At 51.8% G+C, this 21,779-nt stretch overlaps 1 protein-coding gene across 1 annotated transcript; it reads right to left on the bottom strand.

Annotated features, from left to right (window-relative positions):
• Positions 1-327: 327 nt before the first annotated feature.
• LOC125532818 lies at positions 328-4,106 on the bottom strand. The gene is made up of 3 exons (XM_048696716.1): positions 3,530-4,106; positions 2,305-2,382; positions 328-356 (listed from the first exon to the last, which is right to left on the bottom strand). Exons 1-3 carry the CDS (start codon positions 3,954-3,956, stop codon positions 328-330), a joined length of 534 nt encoding a protein of 177 aa, XP_048552673.1. The 5' UTR covers positions 3,957-4,106.
• Between the last annotated feature and the right edge of the window lie 17,673 nt (positions 4,107-21,779).

Genomic DNA, 21,779 nt, shown 5'->3' with positions numbered 1-21,779 from the left:
CTATGATTGTTTACCTCTTTAGTATACTGTTGTTAGATGATGAACTTATGCTATTTTATGCCAAGTAGTTAAATTTGTGTGCATCTTCTCATGGATCATACTTAGATTTTGCAATTGTGGCCCATAGGGCCATGCTAATTAGTGTTGGCCATGATCAGGAGTAAATTTATACAGATTTTTATTTGCATGTTATTTTGTCCAGCATGGAAGGCACCAATGGTGCTAATGTTTATGCTTATTTTCTTTGATAAAAAAAAATACGTACAAAATCTGCTTGAAGTTTTAACTGTAACTGTATGTCTGCATTGGATAATTTCTTTTAGTGCATCAGGCGATCATCTGAAGTGAGGGGCTCTCTGGGAGAAATTATTATCGAGAACCTAAAGTTAGTTTTGTTTTTAGCAAAATCATTTAACCCGAATAGAAGAGAGCTCAGAGTCCTAGAGTGTAGACGAGGAGTAAAAGATCCTAATACCACCCAAATGGCGACGTGGGCCCGTAAGACACGCATCCATGTTAGTAAAAGTTTTGTAATGTCTAGACTCGACTTCGGCCAAGGAGTTGGAAAGGGGGATTCCTACAGGCAGTCGGCTCTGATACCAACTTGTGACGCCCCCGATTCAACCGTACACTAATCATACACGCAAACGTGTACGATCAAGATCAGGGACTCACGGGAAGATATCGCAACACAACTCTACAAATAAAAAAAAGTCATACAAGCATCATATTACAAACCAGGGGCCTCGAGGGCTCGAATACAAGAGCTCGATCATAGACGAGTCAGCGGAAGCAATAATATCTGAGTACAGAGATAAGTTAAACAAGTTTGCCTTAAGAAGGCTAGCACAAACTGGGATACAGATCGAAAGAGGAGCAGGCCTCCTGCCTGGGATCTTCCTAACTACTCCTGGTCGTCGTCAGCAGGCTGCACGTAGTAGTAGGCACCTCCCGAGTAGTAGTAGTCGTCGTCGACGGTGGCGTCTGGCTCCTGGGCTCCAACGTCTGGTCGCAGCAATCGGGTATAGAAAGGAGGAAAAGAGGAAGCAAAGCAACCGTGAGTACTCATCCAAAGTACTCGCAAGCAAGGAGCTACACTACATATGTATGCATTGGTATCAAATGGAAAAGGCTATCATATGTGGACTGAACTACAGAATGCCGGAATAAGAGGGGGATAGCTAGTCCTATCGAAGACTACGCTTCTGGTAACCTCTATCTTGCAGCAGAAGAAGAGAGTAGATGGTAAGTTCACCAAGTAGCATCGTGTAGCATAATCCTAACCGATGACCCTCCCCCTTGTCGCCCTGTGAGAGAGCGATCACCGGTTGTATCTAGCACTTGGAAGGGTGTGTTTTATTAAGTATCCGGGTCTAGTTGTCATAAGGTCAAGGTACAACTCCAAGTCGTCCCGTTACCGAAGATCACGGCTATTCAAATAGATTAACTTCCCTGTAGGGGTGCACCACATAACCCAACACGCTCGATCCCATTTGGCCAGACACACTTTTCTGGGTCATGCCCGGCCTCGGAATATCAACACATCGCAGCCCTACCTAGGCACAACAGAGAGGTCAGCACGCCGGTCTAAATCCTATGGCGCATGGGTCTGGGCCCACCGCCCATTGCACACCTGCATGTTGCGAATGCGGCCGGTGAGCAGACCTAGCAACATCCATTACAAAGGAAGTTGCGTTACGCGGTCCAACCCGGCGCGCGCCGCTCGGTCGCTAACGTCACGAAGGCTTCGGCTGATACCACGACATCGAGTGCCCATAACTGTCCCCGCGTAGATGGTTAGTGTGTATAGGCCAGTAGCCAGACTCAGATCAAATACCAAGATCTCGTTAAGCGTGTTATGTATCTGCGAACGCCGACCAGGGTCAAGCCCACCTCTCTCCTAGGTGGTCTCAACCAGCCCTGTCGCTCCGCCTCAAGTAACAGTCGGGGGCCGTCGGGAACCCAGGCCCACCACTACCTGGATGAAGCCACCTGCCCCTTCAGCCCCCATCTCCGAACAGTATCATAAGTAATGTAATAGTATAAGTATATATTATGCCCGTGATCACCTCATCACGGCCCAGTGGTATAGCATGGCAGGCGGACAAGAGTGTAGGGCCACTGATAATAAACTAGCATCCTATACTAAGCATTTAGGATTGCAGGTAAGGTATCAACAGCTGGTGCAACAATGACAGGCTATGCATCAGAATAGGATTAATGAAAAGCAGTAACATGCTACACTACTCTAATGCAAGCAGTAGAGAAGAATAGGCAATATCTGGTGATCAAGGGAGGGCTTGCCTGTTTGCTCTGGCAAGAAGGAGGGGTCGTCAACACCGTAGTCGATCGGGACAGCAGCAGTGGCGTCAGTCTCGTAGTCTACCGGAGAGAAGAGGGGGAAGAAACAATGAATACAATGCAAACAGATGCATATCGATGCATGACATGACAAGTAACGGTGCTAGGAGTGCCCTAACGCAGTAGTAGGTGATATCGGCAAAGGGGGGAAACATCCGGGAAAGTATCCCCGGTGTTTCACGTTTTCGAACAGATGGTCCGGAGGGGGAAAGTTGCGTGTTTGCTATGCTAGGGGTGTGTGACGGACGAACGGACTACGTATTTGGATTCGTCTCGTCGTTCTGAGCAACTTTCATGTACAAAGTTTATTCATCCGAGTCACAGTTTATTTTATATTAATTTACAAAGTTTAAAAATCCCTTTTTCTGAATTTCTGAAATTAGTTAATTAGAATTTAAATGCCTAAATACTTCTGTTACTAGGGTATTGGCTAGTCTATGTCTATGAACAGTGGGGTCCACGGGCTGAGTCAGCATGTACAGTCATCAGTTGACCAGTCAATGTTGACTGGTCAATAGGGTCAGCGGGGCCCACATGTCATTGACTCCTACTTTTTAACAGGGTCTTGTTTTAATTTAAGTTATCCTAATTAGTAGGTGGGGCCCTGCTGTTAGTGTCTATTAGAGGTTAGATAGTTTGACTAATTATATTAGATCCTAATCTAATCTGAATAGTCCGGCCAGAGGCATAGCAAGCCTCACGCCTATGCACACACATGCACCGCACATGGCACTCAACCATGGCTACGGCCACAACCAAGGCCAGTGTAGGAGCGGCCAACAACGGCAAAAGGCAGCAACGGCTATGGCTATGAGCAGCAGCGGAGATAGCAGTAGCAGGGAGCAGCAAAACAACAGCAAGAGCATCAGCGTAGGACAATATCAGCAGTAGCAGCGCAAGGAGAATCAGCAGCAGGTAGAGCGCGGGAGCGGCGCATGGCAACCGTAAGCAGCTGCAGCAATGGGCAGGAAGGCGCCCAGGAGGCGGCTACGAGCAGCGGGCGGCGCGGGCGCGGCCAGGGCGCACGCGCAATCGACCGGACACGGCGAGGGGCACTACCATGGGCGGCTAAGCATGGCCGCAGGCATGGAGCTTCGAGCACGATGGGATGCGCAGCCTACAGCATCGGATCGAAGGGGGAAACAGGGGAGAAGGAGGAGAAGCTCACTATGAACTCTTGGGGCATGGCCGGGGAGGCCAGAGGTGGACAAGAGCGGCGGCAATCGACGGCGGACGATGGCGATGTACGCGGCGAAGATGTCGTCGATGGCGAGCGCAAGGGACGGCTCCGGCTTGTCCAGGGGCAATGGAGAGGATGAAGAAGAAGAAGGCGGTCCCCTGGCCGTTCCCAGGTAGCGCAGGGAGGTTCCTGGCCTCGTGGTCAACGGCTGCGTGGCGCCAGATGCGCTCGGGAGAGAGCGAAAGGGAGTGAGGGAGGGGGTGGTTGGCGCTAGGGTCAGGAGGGGATCGAGGGGGTCCTTCTTATCCATCGGGGGATGCAGCGGATGGCCGCCGTGTGTGGCGTCCACGCCACGGACGACGTACGAGCGTCCACGACGCTCTGGATGAACAGGGGAGGAAGATGACCTCCCCATGGGCTGGGCTGTGTACTGTTGGCATAGAGCCCTACCGCACAATAGTTTCTTCCTCTTCCTCTTTTTTTATTTTCTGTTCCAATTTATCTTCGCCATTTTGTAATTTTTTTTAAAAAAATGTCATATGAATTTAGTTAAGTTTGAAAATTGGCACACAAATAGTATGCAATATAGTGGTGACACACCTAAGGTTTTGAGGTCATTTTGAAAGGCTCAAAATCATGTTTGAATTAAAAGGTCCATTAAGATATTGTTGTCACTGGTTTTGATTATACCATGCATTTCAGTACTTCCAAAATGTTGGTTAATGAATGAAAACCAGATAGAGAATATTTGCAACCCGACAACATTTTTAATTTACTGTCTGAAGAAATAATAATTTGACTTGTTTTTGGAATTTGAATTTGCTTTCGGCTTGGATCAAAGTGAGGTTTAGAAAATTAATCTTGATGACATGGCACCATTTGTGTGTGGTTACTGTAGCTTAACTACCGGGGTGTTACACTTAACCTTTTCTAGGCTCTTTGGTTTCACTCGTTTGTCAAAGAAGCAACTTAGTTTTACCTTTTCTCTTTCTCCTCCGTGTTTTCCCTCCGGTGCCATCATAGATCTCGGGACGAGATCCTCTTGTAGTGGTGGAGTGTTGTAACGCCCCAAGACCGATGTGCCAGGTGTCCTCCAGTTATTCGCTGTTGTTGCCTTGTCATTGCTTGCATGTCATGCATCTCTTATCATGTCATCATGTGCATTTCATTTGCATACATGTTCGTCTCATGCATCCGAGCATTTTCCCCGTTGTCCGTTTTGCAATCCGGCGCTCCTATGTCATCTGGTGTCCCTTTCTACCTCTTTTCGTGTGTGTGTGTTAAACGTTTTCGGATTGGACCGAGACTTGTCATGCGGCCTTGGTTCACTACCGGTAGACCGCCTGCCAAGTTTCGTGCCATTTGGATTTCGTTTGATACTCCAACGGTTAACCGAAGGACCAAAAAGGCCTCGTGTGTGTTGCAGCCCAACACCCTTCCAAACTGGCCCAAAACCCACCTAAACCCCTTCTATCATCTAGATCGTTCGATCATGATCGCGTGGCCGCAAACCGCACCTCATTTGGACATTCCTAGCTCCTCCTACCTCTATATAAAGGCCTCCTCCCCGAAATTCCGGGTCTCCTCCACCCCTAACCCTAAATTTTCCCTCCGCGCCGCGCCGGACATGTCCGACTCCGGCCGGATGCATTGCCGCCACCAACCGCGTGCCGCCACCTGTCGCGCCGCCGTCCCACCACCGCCGTGGCCCGCGGAGCCCGGGTCAGGCCCGCGCGGGCCCAGATCCCGCCGCCGCCTGGTCGAGCGCCCCGCCCCGCGCGTCGCCCGCCTCCCTGCCGGATCTCGCCGCCGACGTCCCGCTCCGCCGCGCTGGACGCCCTTCCCATCGCCGGAGAGATCTCGCCGCCCCGCCGCCGCCGACGCATGGCCTCGCCGTCGTCCTCCCTCTGCACCCCGACGCCGAAGCTCTCCTGCCCCGCCGCCGTTCGACGGGCGCCGGAGCGTCCGCGCCTCTAGCCGCGTCCCCGTCGCCCGGATCCCGCCGGCGCCGCCCTGTCATAGCCTCCTCCGCCCTCGCCAGAATCCTCCAGAGCCGCCGCCGCCATGGATCGGGAGGAGAGCCCGATCCAGCTGACTTCCCCGCTCGGCTCCGTTGACCTCCTCCTGGGCCGACCTCGCCATGGCCCAGCGTCGTCCCCCTTGCGGCCCAGCTTCGTCCCCGCCGGCCCACTTCCTCCAGCCCGGTGTATTTTTTTGCGAGGTTATATTTCTCCAAGTCCCCAGATTCCAGATTCATGTGCCTCTTTTCATCATGCCATAACTCTTCAGCCGTAGCTCCGATTCGTGCGTGTAGCATATCAAAATGTTCGTCTCGTCGAGTATCATCTCATTGCATCATTTTCATTTGAGCTCATCTTGATGCCCGAAATGCTGTTGGAAGAGGGCTATGTGATGAATTTGTCAGATCTGTTTCAGCAAATTGTTTTTTGTCATTTTTGCCATGATTTATGTGTGCATGCTATGATACTGAGCTCTACATGTGTTTTATTATATGCCATGCCATCTTTACAGGGGTGCTTGCCATGTATTTTTGTGATCTTTGTGGTGACTAGCACAAGCGTGCAAAGTAGTTTACTCGTTGATGCTGATTTCAGGGACTTAGAATTTCACTAAGTCCTTGTCCTGTTATTGTTTTTATGCCATATGTTCATGTTGTTTCCTAGTGATTCGTGCCTTTTTTGAGGATGATCAGTAAGGATGTTTTATTAATGTTGTGGTTCTCTATCCATCCATGTCTTTGTTTGCATTTATGGAGCACCCTAGCTTGAGTCAATCGAGCTCTACTTTTGCTATAAAATGTTCCTCGCAGATTGTTAACATGTTTAGCGATTTTGCCGAGGTTGTTTCTATTGATCCGTGCATGCTATGATATTGTTCTTGCCATGTCTAGATTCTATGCCATGTCTTCTTGATGGTTGTATGCTTAGATTGTCATGCCATGCTCTGTAGTGAGTGCATCGAGCTCGTAAACATGCCTACTCGTTATCTATTTTGCATGCTCCAGTTTTTCACTAAGTCTGAATTTGTTTATGTTTTTGCTATGTTCGCATGTTTGCAATTGTATTTTCTGATCCCTTTTGGCTCATGGTCACTAAGGGACTTTTGTTATATGCTTAGATTATCTTCATGCCATGCCTTGCTTTGCCATGATATGTTCCTGTAGCATGTAGTTATCGTGCTCTAAACATTGCTTCCTGATGATAAATTCCCGACATGCTGATAATTTCACTAAGTCTGAAACCAGTAATCATTTGCACTTTTGCCATGCTTGTTTGAGCTTGCTAATGAGTGAATTAGCCGTAGCTCAGTGTTCATCTTTTGTCAAGAATCATGAGTGGAACCCTGCCATGTATTTTGTTGCCATGTTTGAGTGATGTAGCATATTTATCTTTATGCATTTAGAAGGCTACTTGCTGTTAATCGCAGACCGGTGCCATATTTGTTTTGCTTGCCATTTCCAAACCGTGCATCCGATTCCGGTGATCTTTATAACGATTTCGACCGAAATCACCTCACCTTTCCAGTGGCACTCTTGGTTTTCCAAGTTGAGGCCAGGTTCAATCATTCCTTTCCAAATCATGCATATGCATCACATACTGCATCCCACATATCATACCATGTTCATGTGTTGGTTGTTTACTATGTTATGTGCTTCTTTCCGGTGTTCCTTCTTCGGGTTGGTTCCGATTACGTCGCGTTTGTGAGGACCCGTTCGACTACGTCCGTTTGTCTTCTTCATGGACTCGTTCTTCTTCCTTGCGGGATCTCAGGCAAGATGACCATACCCTCGAAATCACTTCTATCTTTGCATGCTAGATGCTCGCTCTTTTGCTATGCCTATGCTGCGATACCTACCACTTGCTATATCATGCCTCCCATATTGTTAAACCAAGCCTCTAACCCACCTTGTCCTAGCAAACCGTTGTTTGTCTATGTTACCGCTTTGCTCAACCCCTCTTATAGCGTTGTTAGTTGTAGGTGAAGATTGGAGCTTGTTCCATGTTTGGAACATGGTTATTTTGTTGGGATATCACAATATCTCTTATTAATTAATGCATCTATATACTTGGTAAAGGGTGGAAGGCTCGGCCTTATGCCTGGCGTTTTGTTCCACTCTTGCCGCCGTAGTTTCCGTCATATCGGTGTTATGTTCCCGGATTTTGCGTTCCTTACACGGTTGGGTTATAATGGGAACCCCTTGACAGTTCGCCTTGAATAAACTCCTCCAGCATGGCCCAACATTGGTTTTACCATTCGCCACCTAGCCTTTTCTTTCCCTTGAGTCGGCCGGCTCAAGGGTCATCTTTATTTTAACCCCCCCGGGCCAGTGCTTCTCTAAGTGTTGGTCCGAATTGAGCTGCCTGCGGGGCCACCTCGGGGAAACTTGAGGGTTGGTTTTACTCGTAGCTAGTCTCATCTGAGTGTGCCCTGAGAACGAGATATGTGCATCTCCTATCGGGATTTGTCGGGACATTTGGGCGGCTTTGCTGGACTTGTTTTACCATTGTCGAGGATGTCTTGTAACCGGGATGCCAAGTCTGATCGGATAGTCTTGGGAGAAGAAATATCCTTCGTTGACCGTGAGAGCTTGTGATGGGCTAAGTTGGGACACCCCTGCAGGGATTGATCTTTCGAAAGCCGTGCCCGTAGTTATGGGCAGATGGGAATTTGTTAATGTCCCGTTGTAGAAAACCTGAAGTTGACCTTAATTAAAATGCATCAACCGCGTGTGTAACCGTGATGGTCTCTTCTCGGCGGAGTTCGGGAAGTGAACATGGTGTTGGAGTAATGTTTGACGTAGGTTGTTCTAGGATCACTTCTTGATTATAGTTTCTCGACTGTGCTTTGCCTTCTCTTCTTGCTCTCATTTGCGTATGTTAGCTACCAAATATGCTAGTCGCTTGCTGCAGCTCCACCTCATACCTTTACCTTACCCATAAGCTTAAATAGTCTTGATCACGAGGGTGCGAGATTGCTGAGTCCCCGTGACTCACAGATACTTCCAAAACCAGCTTGCAGGTGTCGATGATACCGTGCAGGTGACGCAACCAAGCTCAAGGAGGAGCTCGATGAAGATCTTGTTCCTTATGTTGTTCCGTTTTCCAGTTGATCAGTAGTGGAGCCCAGTTGGGACGATCGGGGATCTGTGTAACATTTGAGGTAGTCTTCTTTTATTTTGGTTCCGTAGTCGGACCTTGAGTGTATTTGGATGATGTAATGCTTTATTCAGGTAATTGTGTGAAGTGGCGATTGTAAGACAACTATGTATCTCTTTCCCTTATGTATTACACAGGTTGTTGTGAAGATTACCTCACTTGCGACATTGCTTTCAATGCGGTTATGCCTCTAAGTCGTGCTTTGACACGTGGGAGATATAGCCGCATCGAGGGCATCACAAGTTGGTAATCAGAGCCTTCCCCGAGTGTAGGAGCCCCCTGCTTGATCGAATCGCTGGCGTTGTTGAGTCTAGAAAAATGTTTTGAGTCATTTAGGAATTATATATCAGAGAGTTAGGAATTCATTTTACTCCTCATTCCCTTCGTTGATCTGGTGAGGCATCCTGATGTAGAGTTTTGACTCTTCTCTTCTCAAATTTCACTAAAAAAAATTTAGGATCACGCGGGTATCTTGGAATCGTTCCGATGGTTTTGTGACGAGAAAATTGTTCTTGGTGCCTCCTGACATTTAGGGGTGGTGGCAGTGTCCCGGGGAGTTGAGCTCCGAGGTGTTGTCGTCACAATTTTATCGTTGCAGTTCTGGAATACCTGAGTTTAGTTTTTAGTTTCGCGGACATCGAAAATCTCATTTAAGCAGTTGTTGGTGATATAACCTCGACGCCACCCAGTACTGGGGCGGGAGTTCGGGAGTATTGCCATAACTTGTATAACGGATGCTTTTTGAAGGTTGAGGTAAATGATTTCCGAAGGTTTCTTGGTTATGTGTTGAAGGATGGATACAGCTGGATGTAGGATTTGCTAGATTTGGGTGAGATATTATGCTTCCCCTGTATCCCCAACACCTGATTGCATAACCGGAAAGTTTCGGGAGTTTATAAGTGGGAATTCAAGTAGCTCTTAGGATATCTTTCCGACAGAAGTATGATATGAAATTGGGGTTTGACGTCTAGTGGTCCGCCTATCCATGGTTGGTTTTATAGTGGTCTCGTTGTGTCTTAAAGAGTCCCTGGCTATGCCGACTCGTGGATGCTTCGTATGTCATGTGCACTGCCTTGTACATGATGGTGCTGTACGATCGAGCCCGTGTAGGCTCCACCACGAAAACTTCGGACGAAATCTCAATCATATGTTTGTTCTGGCTTACTCTCCAAGCCAATCCTTTGTTTTGTTTTCAGTTGTGGTATTCGAGTTGCTTCAATGTCAAATGTTGGTTCCATACCTTCCCGAAGCGGTGTTCTCATACTCCGATGTGAATACCAATCCTTCTTGATCATAGAGTTGTGTTGTCAATCCTTTTTCAACCGGCGTGTTTCTCTTCAAGTGGATCCAATCATTTTCAACATTCGCAAGATCAATTATCAGTTCGTCTCAACGGTGTTTGTTTCATCCATCTCCAAATTGTCCTTGTTTTCCCACCCTCCCCCCCTTTTTTTTTAAGGACTCAGATTTCTTTTTCAAGTATCCTTTTATTGATGGGAAGCCTCTCCATTCATTTTCCGTCAATGTTCGTATCCAGTGATTCTCATGAAGATCCTAATGGAGATTCAAGTTCATCATTCGTCATTCTTTTTCTTCTCCGGTGGATTTAATTCAAGCTTGTGGTGTTGATCATATTCCTTTTTTCCTTTTTTCAAATGTTTTCCCGTGCCGGTGCTCCTCTTAATCATTCACTCTCGCTATTCATTTGTGCCGGAGTGTTGAAGATATCTCAGAAGGCTCGTCTTTTCATTCAGGATTCGTTCAACCTTTTTTTCGAGATTGTTATCTCATCCAAGCCATTTAATTCTACCGGTGCTATCTCTCTTTCGAGTAATTGTTCTACGGTGTCTCTTTTGAGTGGGCCCTAACCCATAGGCCTTTTCCCAGGATCTTACCTGACTCTTCTATTTTCCCGGAGTTACTCCCAAATTCTTTTCAAAGTTTGACGTAAGAATGAGTTATAATCAGTCAAATGCCTTTCTCCAAGATCTGTCAAATTCTTATCATCGTTGGCTCAACCTCTTCGCTTTTGATTCTTCCGGAGTGTCTAAATAATTCATGGTGGTGTTTCTCGTCGTCGTTCTCAACATTTTAAGATCGAAGAAGAATTTTTCCTTCATATCTTTCTCCATTCTCTTAAAAATTCATGGTTCTAGCTTGATGCCATCCACTCATAATTGTTTTGATTGTGAGAATTCTTTTCACCCATCTGGAGCAATTCAGGAGCCTTTTCAGTTTGATTCTCCGGAGCCCATCATTTCAGAAGATTTATTCATTCTCAGCTTTCTGTTATCATTCTCCAATCTTACCGGTGCATCGTTCAAGTGATCTCTAATCAGTTCGCGATCTCTTCGTTCTCATGGATCTAAATTCACTCAAGTATCTTCGTCTCATCTTCAAATTCTTTCTGGTGAATTGTGCTTTGTTACCTCCATTTCAAATTCTTTCGGTGGTTCGTTCAAGATTCTTTTCCATGGTTGTCATATTAATTCATTCATTCTTTTCAATCCTACCGGTGGTTCGCAGAAGACATTCACAAGTTTATGTTATATCTCTCTTAATCTTTTCTACGAGAATAAGTAATATGTCAAATCCATTGATTGCCATCAATTTAATTGGTGGAGGATAAGCATAATGTAATTCTCATTCTTGTCTCAACGAGTGAACTCAATTCCCTATTCCGGAGGCTCATCAAATTCCTGATTTCAATTGTTTTCATCTTCTCTTTTTCCCGGAGTTCCAACCTTTTTCAATTAGTTCACCATAGAGGTTCATCTAAATTGGTACAAGGATTCACCTTGTATTTTCAACTTCTCTTTCTTTTCGTTTGATCATTCTTTCATTACCAGAGTTCTTCATGAAGGTTCTACATGTTGGTTCATCAAGGATTTAATTCATTTTCGAAGTATTCATCAAGATTCTAAGGAGCTCAAGTTTCTTCATCTTGCAATCCAGAGTGCAATTCTTTTTTCCGTATCATGGGAGGTGGTATTATGTCATTCTTGATAATTTGAGTTCATGTTTCATGATTCACATGTTGTTAAGAATGAGATATTCTAATCCATCAATCTCTTCTTTGGAGTTATCTGGGGTATATTTCACCTAAAGCTTTCCCTAGGATTAATGCTATTAATGGTGATAATATATGATCCAAGTTCTCCATCTATCCTCCCGGTGAGACAAGTTTCTCATCTCCTTGTTCACATCAATCCAATCTATCGTTTCTGTTAGTGGCAGAATTTCACCTCATAGTGTTGAGATGTATTCCATAAGGCTACAACAAGTTCACTCTTTTCGTTGTTGGTTTTCCAACAACTCCGTGCGACCCTTCTCTTTAAGATGCTTTTCAAGCTCATCGGAGGTAGAAGATGTTGTTTTCTTCTCCGTTCTTTTGTTCTGATGATCCAACTTCTATTCTTTCATTCCGGAGGCTTTGTGATATTGCTTTCTTCAACCATCATCTAGTTTCATCAAAGATCATGTTCTTTCGTGTGCTTATCCATCTAACCGGAGTGTTGTGTCATCTCTTCTAGTTCCTTTCGCCTTATCAAGCCTTGCATATCTTCTCAACCGGAGTGATGTCTGAGATCTTTCTTACCCCTTGTTCCATGCATTCAATAGTTCCGGAGGCTGTATGTTGTGATTTCATCATGTATCTTCTCATCTTATCAAGTTCTTATTCAATTCTTTTTCTTTTCAATCGGAGTGATGCCCGAAGTTGTTCTTCCTTGTTCCTCTTTTCTAACGGAGTGTTTTCAACTTCGTCATCTCCGTTGTATTCTTTTCTCGAAATGGCTTAACCTTTTCTAGGCTCTTTGGTTTCACTCGTTTGTCAAAGAAGCAACTTAGTTTTACCTTTTCTCTTTCTCCTCCGTGTTTTCCCTCTGGTGCCATTCTAGATCTCGGGACGAGATCCTCTCGTAGTGGTGGAGTGTTGTAACGCCCCGAGACCAATGTGCCAGGTGTCCTCTAGTTATTCATTGTTGTTGCCTTGTCATTGCTTGCGTGTCATGCATCTCTTATCATGTCATCATGTGCATTTCGTTTGCATACATGTTCGTCTCATGCATCTGAGCATTTTCCCCGTTGTCTGTTAATGTCCGGTTGTAGAAAACCTGAAGTTGACCTTAATTAAAATGCATGAACCGCGTGTGTAACCATGATGGTCTCTTCTCGGCGGAGTTCGGGAAGTGAACACGGTGTTGGAGTAATGTTTGACGTAGGTTGTTCTAGGATCACTTCTTGATCATAGTTTCTCGACCGTGCTTTGCCTTCTCTTCTCGCTCTCATTTGCGTATGTTAGCCACCAAATATGCTAGTCGCTTGCTGCAGCTCCACCTCATACCTTTACCTTACCCATAAGCTTAAATAGTCTTGATCGCGAGGGTGTGAGATTACTGAGTCCCCGTGACTCACAGATACTTCCAAAACCAGCTTGCAGGTGCCGATACTACCGTGCAGGTGACGCAACCAAGCTCAAGGAGGGGCTCGATGAAGATCTTGTTCCTTATGTTATTCCGTTTTCTAGTTGATCAGTAGTGGAGCCCAGTTGGGACGATCGGGGATCTGTGTAGCATTTGGGGTAGTCTTCTTTTATTTTGGTTCCATAGTCGAACCTTGAGTGTATTTGGATGATGTAATGCTTTATTCAGGTAATTGTGTGAAGTGGCGATTGTAAGCCAACTATGTATCTCTTTCCCTTATGTATTACATGGGTTGTTGTGAAGATTACCTCACTTGCGACATTGCTTTCAATGCAGTTATGCCTCTAAGTCGTGCTTCGACACGTGGGAGATATAGCGGCATCGAGGGCGTTACACTCACGAGGAGCGGAGATATCAAGACGGGGCAAACCTCACGAGGCCCTCGTGACATGAGCCGTGACGCACGACAACAGGCGGGTGCCAGCGCGCGCAACGTCCTTGTTTCCTCTTTGGTGCTAAGGCGGCCAGCGCAGGCAAAGAGTACCGAGGCATCAGGCAAAGGTTGCTATATTGGTGCAACGAGACCAAGACCAGGAGGATGGGAAGACGGAGGTCATCGTGGATCCCAAGACGACGTCACCACAGAGCTTTTCGCAGGCGAAGACCATTTTTAGGATAGCTTGTACTAGTTGTCCCCCTTCAAATTGGCCCACCATTGTTGGCTCCCTTCCCGCTCGATATTTTGGAAGAGGACCAGAGCCAATATAAATAGGACTAGCCACCACCTTAGCAAGGGACGAATCATTCAGACCATCCTCACACATACAAGCTCACCGAGCTCAAGAACACCTCAACCTCAGGAGGCTATTCTTCCCTTGTACTGTTCATCATTAGCCCTATAGTCAATCCACCACCACCACACTGGAGTAGGGTATTACACCACGACGGTGGCCCGAACCAGTATAACTCTTGTGTCTTTCTGTGTTGCGAGTTCATCGAGTTCGTCCGCGAGATCTTAGTGAGCTAGGGCGTACATCGGTGGGAGGAAAAGACTTCGCACGCACCTAGTGTTCGAACCTTAAGGGTTTGCCGGAACCCCACATCTGACATTTGGCGCGCCAGGTAGGGGTGTGCCATAGCTTCCCTCCCATCAGTTCGTCGCTTTGTCGCTCCGTCGTCTCCATGGCGGACGCTCGCCGTGCTCGAGCTGAGCGTCGGGCTGCCCTCACCGCCCGCGTCGCTCAGGCGGCTCCCGTCGGCGGGCCACAGTGCCGTTCTCCGTCTCCTGCCGCCAACGCAGCCACCGGCCCGGCGGGGAACGAGCAACAGGCGTCCTTGCTGCATCCTTCGGTGCGGCAGGACGGCCGCACCGCCACTCTATCGCTGACCCCTGCCGGTCGTCTCACGCGCACCGCGCTCCCATGGAGACACGGGCCGCGCTCCTCGCGGCGAACGAGCTCTTGCGTTACCGCCCCGTCGACGACCTCTACGAGGAGTGGCTCGACCGCGTCGCCGAGCTCGTTCGCGCCACAGGGGCTCTCCGGCGCCGTCCCACTCTCTGCCTCCCTCTCAACCAGCCGCGGGCGACGGGGCTCATGGCGTGCCTCCACCGCCTGAGCCCCAAGACGTCGCCTTGGCACCAAGGCGCGCGGCTCCGCGACGTGATCCACCGCACCCGGCGCCCACGCGCGAAGAGAGAAGCTGCCAAGAAATTCCGCGGCCGCGAGAAGCCACACCTGCGCTCCCCGTGCCACCTCGTCAAGACTGCGCACCCCTCACAGCAGTGCAGCGCGGACCTCGTCAAGACCATGCTCCACCTCCGAAGAGGGCCCCGACAACCATGGCTGGCTGCCGCACCTTCATTCCTGAGCTGCGTAGCGTCACCTGGCCAGGCAAGTTCAAGCCAGATCTGCCTCCTCACTACGATGGTACCGCCGACCCCGCGGAGTTCCTGCAGCTCTATGAGCTGAGCATCGAAGCGGCCAACGGCGACGAAAAGGTCATGGCGAACTGGTTTCCCATGGCTCTCAAGGATGGAGCTCGCTCCTGGCTCCTGAATCTGCAACACGGCTCGATCTCCTCCTAGGACGAGATGCGCGACCGCTTCGTTGCCAACTTCCAGGGCACTCGCGACCGCCCACCGGCCGCGGGTGACCTATGCCACATCAGGCAGCAGCTAGGAGAGACCCTCCAGAAGTACATCCAGCACTTCAACAACACCCGCCTCAAGATCCCCAAGGTCATGGACGAGGCCATCATCTCCGCATTCTTCGACGGCGTCCGTGATGTCAAGATGAAGGAAGAGCTCGCCATCCATGAGGAGCTCTGCACATCTCAGGAGCTGTTCAACCTGGCGACCAGGTGCGCAAGAGCCGAGGAGGGGCGCCTCTCTCTCCTTGAGCCGCCAGCCGTGGGCGCGGAGGAGAAGAAGGCCAAGGCCAAGGACGTGAAGCGCAAGGAGGTAGCTGTGCTCGCAGCGGAGCCTGACATCAAGCGAGGCAGAGATCAGCCCGAGTCATCCAAGAACGGCCGACCGTTCTACGCCTTCCACAACCTGAACACCCACAACACCAGCGACTATCAAGAGCTCAGGGCAATACGAGAAGGATGCTACAGTCGACTCCCCGAGCGCAACGACCGGGGCTACGACCGCGGAGGAGGACGTGGAGGCGGACGCTGGGACGACCGTGGCCCACGCCAGGAGTGGCGCGACCGGCCTCGTGAGGACTGATGGCAGGACCAGCCTCGTGAGGGTGCCTGGAGGGACCCGCCTCGTGAGGATTGCCCCCAGGGCAACGCCGGTCTTCCCCCGCTGCCGCCACTAAGAAGGAACGACGACCACCACCAGGATGAGGGGGTTGGGGGCTTCCAGGAGTCGTGCACGATCGCCTGCATCTTGGGCAGCGTGCAAGCCCCAGCCTCTCAGCGCGTCTTCAAGCAGTTTGCTCGCGATGTGAACGCGGCGCTCCCCAAGCTCGAGACCACGTGCCCACTCAGGTGGTCCCAATGCGCCATCACTTTCAACTCGACGGATCAACTCAAGTGCGCAGCCACCACTGGCACCCTCCCTATGGTGTGTTCCCCTGTCATCAGCAATGTGCAGGTCACCAAGACCGTCATCGACGGCGGCGCAGGGCTCAACGTCCGGTCCGTTGACACGTTCGACAACCTCCAAGTGCCATATGAGCATCTCCAGCCCACCAAGCCTTTCTCAGGAGTGACCGACGGCTCCACCACGCCGATAGAGCAGGTCCGCCAGCCTGCCACCTTCGGGGAGCGCAAGAACTACCGCACCGAGCTCATCGACTTTGACGTCGCGCACATACGCCTGCCGTACAATGCCATCCTCGGGTATCCAGCCCTGGCCAAGTTCATGGCAGTCACTCATCACGGCTACAACGTTCTCAAGATGCCAGGCGGAGGAATCATCACGGTCCCGTGTGAAGAGAGGGATGCGGTGTGCTCCCTCGAGCGCGCCTTTCAAGCCGCAGCAATCGACGACCCTGACAGCAGAAATGAAGGCCCTCTGGAGGCCACCCCAAGAAGAAGCAGCCGCGCCATGCAGGACCTCAGGAGGACAGCATCACGACAGAAGCCACGTCAGGACCAGCGCCCGCTCCAGGGGCGCCTCCCTCCGCTGCATAGGAAGGCGCGCCCGGCGCCCTCCTCAGGCAGGGCTCGGGGGCTCTCTTCTGGAGGGCCTCAGACCTTGCCAACCTCACGAGGGAGGCGCTTGGGCACCACTTGGAAGCGTGCTTCGCGGCACGTGACCCTCAGGAGAGCACAGGGCAAGGAGTGCCCACCACTCAGGAGTTCATCACCAAGACCACACAGGAACTACAAGAAGCAAGAGCCATGTGTGGCGACTGCCGCCCACGGGGCGCAGCTCCGCATCCTGGCGAGGATGCTGGGCTACGTGTCTGCATCGACGTCCCAGGGCTCAATAGGGACGCATCTCAGGAGCGTTTCTGGCCTTCGCGTGTGGGCCGATGCGAGGGCCCTCCGCACAGCTACGTTCGTATGCCCTTTGGCCTGCCGAGCGTGGCGTCGACCTATCAGCGCAACATGCGACGTGTCCTGGCGGCTCAGGAAGCCAGGTACCACGCCGTTCTGGAGGAGATGGAGACGGTCTTCAGGGAACCTCCCGAACCCTCAGAGCCTCCCGAGGCTCAGGGTTCTGGTGGCTCATGAGGAGTCATTTCTTCAACACACGCCTTCAGCTGCACCAACTCTACTTCGTCTACAGAACCAGGTGACATCTTCCAAGCTCGTTTAGCTGGGAGCGCCCCATGGGCTGCATCATCCCCAAGCTGCTCGGGCCGGACCTGGCGGTATGTATCTCCTGCATTTATCCAAGTTGATTTGCCTTCCCTGCTTAACCTGCACACGGTTATCACCTGCTCGATTGCTGCCCACCACGGGTCTGTTCGTCCTATGCAATTCGCTTGCACGTTAAAAGGGGGGCTCCTGAGCATCGCGACTCAGGAGCTCTTACTGGCTCTCCAACCCTCACCCCCTGGCCTTGACCACGGCATCGTGACCTGGCATACCAGCAGCGGCTGAGCTCGCTCGAGGGCCGGGACCTGAGGACATAGAGTGCTTCCATCTAACCGCCTTGCAGGGACATACAGTCACCAAGACTCAAGACCAGGTGCAACCCGCCTTGAGGTAGGGCCTCGTGAGTCCTGCGCTGGCTCACGAGTGCCCAGATACACCTCGCAGCCCTGCCGTGCAAGCCACGTGTCAGGGCGGGGTTGTACACGCCCCGGGGGCTACTCCCGGAGGGGGCCCCCTCCCACGCCCAAGTGGAAGCACCATGCTCCGCACTGGCTGACGACACTGCCGAGGAGCGGCTATGCCCGTGCACAAGCGGAAGCACTATGGTCCGCGATGGTGATAAACAACTGAGGGTGGCCCCACAGTCGTACCAACCTCAAGGAGCCCAGAGCTCAGCGCCTAGCCTCACCACAATGCCTCCCCTCGGGAGAGCCACACGAGGGGGCTGGGCACGGGGGCTGCACTCGGGTTACGCCCAAGCGCACGCCGCCCAACCAGGTCCTCCGGACCTGGGCGTCGCGCCCCCCTCCCGAGGCCTCGGCAAGGGCAGGTATGGAAATTGTTTGCACGTCAAGGGGGACTCCTGAGCATTGCGACTCAGGAGCCTAACTGGTCATGTAGCCCCTCACTCGTTGGTCCGTCCTGGTATCCGGTCGGCCCAATGGCGGTTGAGGTATGCACGGGGCCGGGCTCTGCCGATGTAGAACATTAATCTATCCTCACGAACTTTCCCTATATGTTGTTTGCGCGTCAAGGGGGACTCCTGAGCATCGCGACTCAGGAGCCTAACTGGTCACGTAGCCCCTTACTCCTTAGGCCATCCTGGTCTCCGGTCGGCCCAATGGCGGTTGAGGCATGTGCGGGGCCGGGCTCTGCCGACGCAGAACAAAGCAAATAGGAAGGAAAACGCAAAATCTTGAAGCAAATATTACAAGCATATTGTTCTCACAATACCAAATGAAAAGTCTAAACGCCTCCATGAGGCCTGATATATGTTGCAGGAACGAAACGGGAAGAATAGCCATAGGTCACCCCTGTATATCGCCATCGCCTGCGGAAGGTGCTCCCCGGTGGGCGACGATGTTCTCACCTTCAGCCGCAGGATCCGCGGCATCGCCAGACGGAGGATCGGAGACAAAGCCGCGAAACTTCCCCAGCAAAGCCTCCACTTGACCTTGAACAGCTGCGGCGGCGGCTTCACAGTGATCTTCAGCCACAGGCTCCAGCAGCTCATCAAGGCGGGCGTTGGGGTTGTGGAGGTACAGATGGCTAAGGACGTGAGTCAGTGCGGCTGAAGACAGGACGCTAGCTTCTGCCTCCGCCATGGGACCGAGACCATTGATGACCTCCTCAAGCGCCTTCACCACGAGAGGAAGCAGCTGGGTGGGGCCGTCCTTGTCAGTGTCCAGCGGCTTCTCCAGACCGTGCTCGTAGAGCGTCTCAGCGCCTTGCGAGATCTCTTCTCGAGATCGGCGAAGGCCACGCGGTCTTCGGCCAGGACTCGCGCCTTGGCGTCAAGATCGGCCTCCCTCGTCCCCATCTTCCGCTCCAACTATTCCAACCGGTTGCGCTCAGCAGCTTGCTTCTTCCCCAGCTCCGCCAGCTCAGCATCACGGCTTTTGACGACTTCCTCCCAGGCCTTCATCTCCTCCTCCTCTGCTTGGCGGCGGCGTACCTCTTCGGCGCGCTTGTCGCGCAGGCTCTGCAACTCGCCCTCCAGCGCTTGGCAGTGGTCACAAGCGGCCTTGGCATCTTTCAGCGCCGCCTCGTGATCGGCTGTAGCGCCGGCGGCTCCTTGCTTCTCCCTCTCGGAAGCCACGACAGTCTGGCCCAGCGCCGCGTGAACCGCCGGGTCAGAATGAAGCCAGCCGGAGGGCAACTCCAGACGCCCGACCACCAGACGCGGGTCAGCGCTTAGGAGATCCGCCTGCAGTTGGGTCATCTCTGAAAGGGCACGCTCCAAGATGGCAGCAGGAGCAGAAGAACCAGGGAGTGGAGGTGCAGCAGTGGGAGGAAGCGACGCCATCACCAGGGCTTGGGAGACCGCAGGCCCCGGAGCAGCTAGGACCTCGTCAACCGCGCCAAGCACCGGCACCTCCGGAGCCAGCGGGGCCATGGGGGCTGATTCCACGCGGTGATGTTCCTCTTGGCCCCGTGAGGACGACCGGGCTAGGGAGATGCGGGCGCTGCTGCCTCCTTTCTCTGTGGAGGGAGGCATGGCCGCCGTATTCTCCTTCCTCTTCTTCACCGAAGATGCCGGCCTGATCAACCAAGGGCGAGTGTCAGGAAATAACAAGTACTGGTAGGGATAAAGCGAAGCTTGAAACACCTACCGGTCCACCGCGAAGTACTCCACCTTTCGCTTGTGAAGCTTGAGGCCCGACAGCATCGAGACCTGTGGGGTAGGCGTTCGGACTCCGGCGGCGATAGGCGGTGCAGAGGCAGAACCGGATCCAGCCTCAGGAGGTGTAGGGGTGGAGGCAGCACCACGGACCACCAGCGACGACCTACCCTTCGTCGGGATGAGGGGTTGCTCCCTCTCCCCTTGGTAGGCGTCGGCTTCGGCATCATCAGGAAGGGCACGGAGAATCTCGGCCTTGCTCAGAGGGGAAGTCTCTCCCACCTCTTCCGGGGTCTTCTCCGAGTCCACCTCCTCTACCCCCTCTCCGCGGGACTCGCCAGAAGACACCTCCACCGGTTTCTGCGCCGTAGGAGCTCCCAAAAACATCGGCAGCACCAGCCCGTGTGCATCAAAAGTCGTCCTAGAGGCGACGAATTCCTCCCGGTCCCTGCGTTTGAACAGGGGAATGAAGGCGCTAGGCGGGTACTCCTGGTTGTCTCTGACTATGAGACGCAGGATGGCGTCCAGTTCGTCGTCAGGCAGGTCCCCCGGCCTCAGGCGGGCCTTGTTTTCCCCTCCTTCAAGCTCCCAGAAGGGGCGCGCGCGCCTGGAGTGGGGTAACCCGCAGCATCAAGAACTCCCTTAGGAGCATCACTCCCATTATTTTGGCCACCCTCGCATTGCCCTGCTTCAGGTCAGTCATCATCTGTCCCAACACTGATGATGCCCGCTCGTCGACAAGCTCTGCCCTGGGCCACTCCTTGCCCTACCGGGGTGCCTCCGTCGGCAACATCAGGCGCGGATGGGCGAGCTTGGCATCCATCATGACCCATTTGGATCGAATATTGTCGTCCCTCTTCCCGGTGCTCGAGATCGAGTTGGCCTTGCCGGACGCAACAAAGTTGGCGCATCCGAAGATGTGACCCTCGCTGACGCGAAGGAAGAAGAAATGGCCAGGAGCGCCATAGACGGCATCACACCCAGGTACGCCTCACAATAGTAGGCAAAGATGGACATGAGGAGGACAGAGTTGGGATGGAGATGCAACGCTTGCAGCCCATAGTGGTCGAGGACTTCATAAAAGAAATCAGAGAAGGAAGGAACCAACCCGATGGCAACGCTGCTCGAAAAGAAGGGGAAGAAGGTGCTCCCCTCAGGCTTCGGCTCGTCAGAGGCAAGCCAGAGCTCCGTCTTCCTCCACTCATTGCTCTCTCCCGCCGTCAGCAGGTGCACGAAGGCAAGGCTCTTCTCCGTGATAGTGGGCGCCTCAAGAGTGGGCTCGTACCAAGCCGGAGCCGTGGAAGTCTTGACCTTGCGCGGCACCATGGGCGGCTGATGCAGAGCAAGGCCAGAGCAGATCTGTAGGTAGCGGCGGCGAAGAGCAAGAAAGGGGATCTGGAGCGAGGCAAGGAAGAAGCAATGAAGGCAAACGCTTCCTGCGCCAGCCTTTTGTCAAGTCAAGTAGTTGGTGAGGCAACGTGGGGAAGCAGAGACGCCCACATCCAATCATCCACCATGCGTCAATCGAGGCCGCAGGCTTTTGGGGCCCGCGGTGCTCCAAACTTGGCCCTTGGCTTCGCCACAAAGCCAAGCTCGAACGCACCTTGGGCCCGGGGGCTACTGCCGGCGTCCTGGGAACGGGGGTCCCTAGACTTGCCTGCAATGAGTGTGTGAACATCAATGTAATGTCAGTGAGAGATATGTACTCCCCCAAGCTTAGGCATTTGGCCTAAGTTGGT

This window comes from Triticum urartu, chromosome 1, assembly GCF_003073215.2.
Source record: "Triticum urartu cultivar G1812 chromosome 1, Tu2.1, whole genome shotgun sequence".
NCBI lineage: Eukaryota > Viridiplantae > Streptophyta > Magnoliopsida > Poales > Poaceae > Triticum > Triticum urartu.
The sequence above is the reverse complement of the archived record's forward strand: the minus strand, read 5'-3'. Positions and strand labels throughout refer to the sequence as shown.

Coding starts and splice junctions, on each gene's coding strand:
- LOC125532818 (XM_048696716.1), bottom strand. CDS start 3,956: ATGGGGAGGTCATCTTCCTCCCCTGTTCATCCAGAGCGTCGTGGACGC. Junction 2,383..3,529: donor CCATGCCCCAAGAGTTCATA/GTGAGCTTCTCC, acceptor TCTCTCCGGTAG/ACTACGAGACTGACGCCACT. Junction 357..2,304: donor CTTCTTGCCAGAGCAAACAG/GCAAGCCCTCCC, acceptor AATTTCTCCCAG/AGAGCCCCTCACTTCAGATG.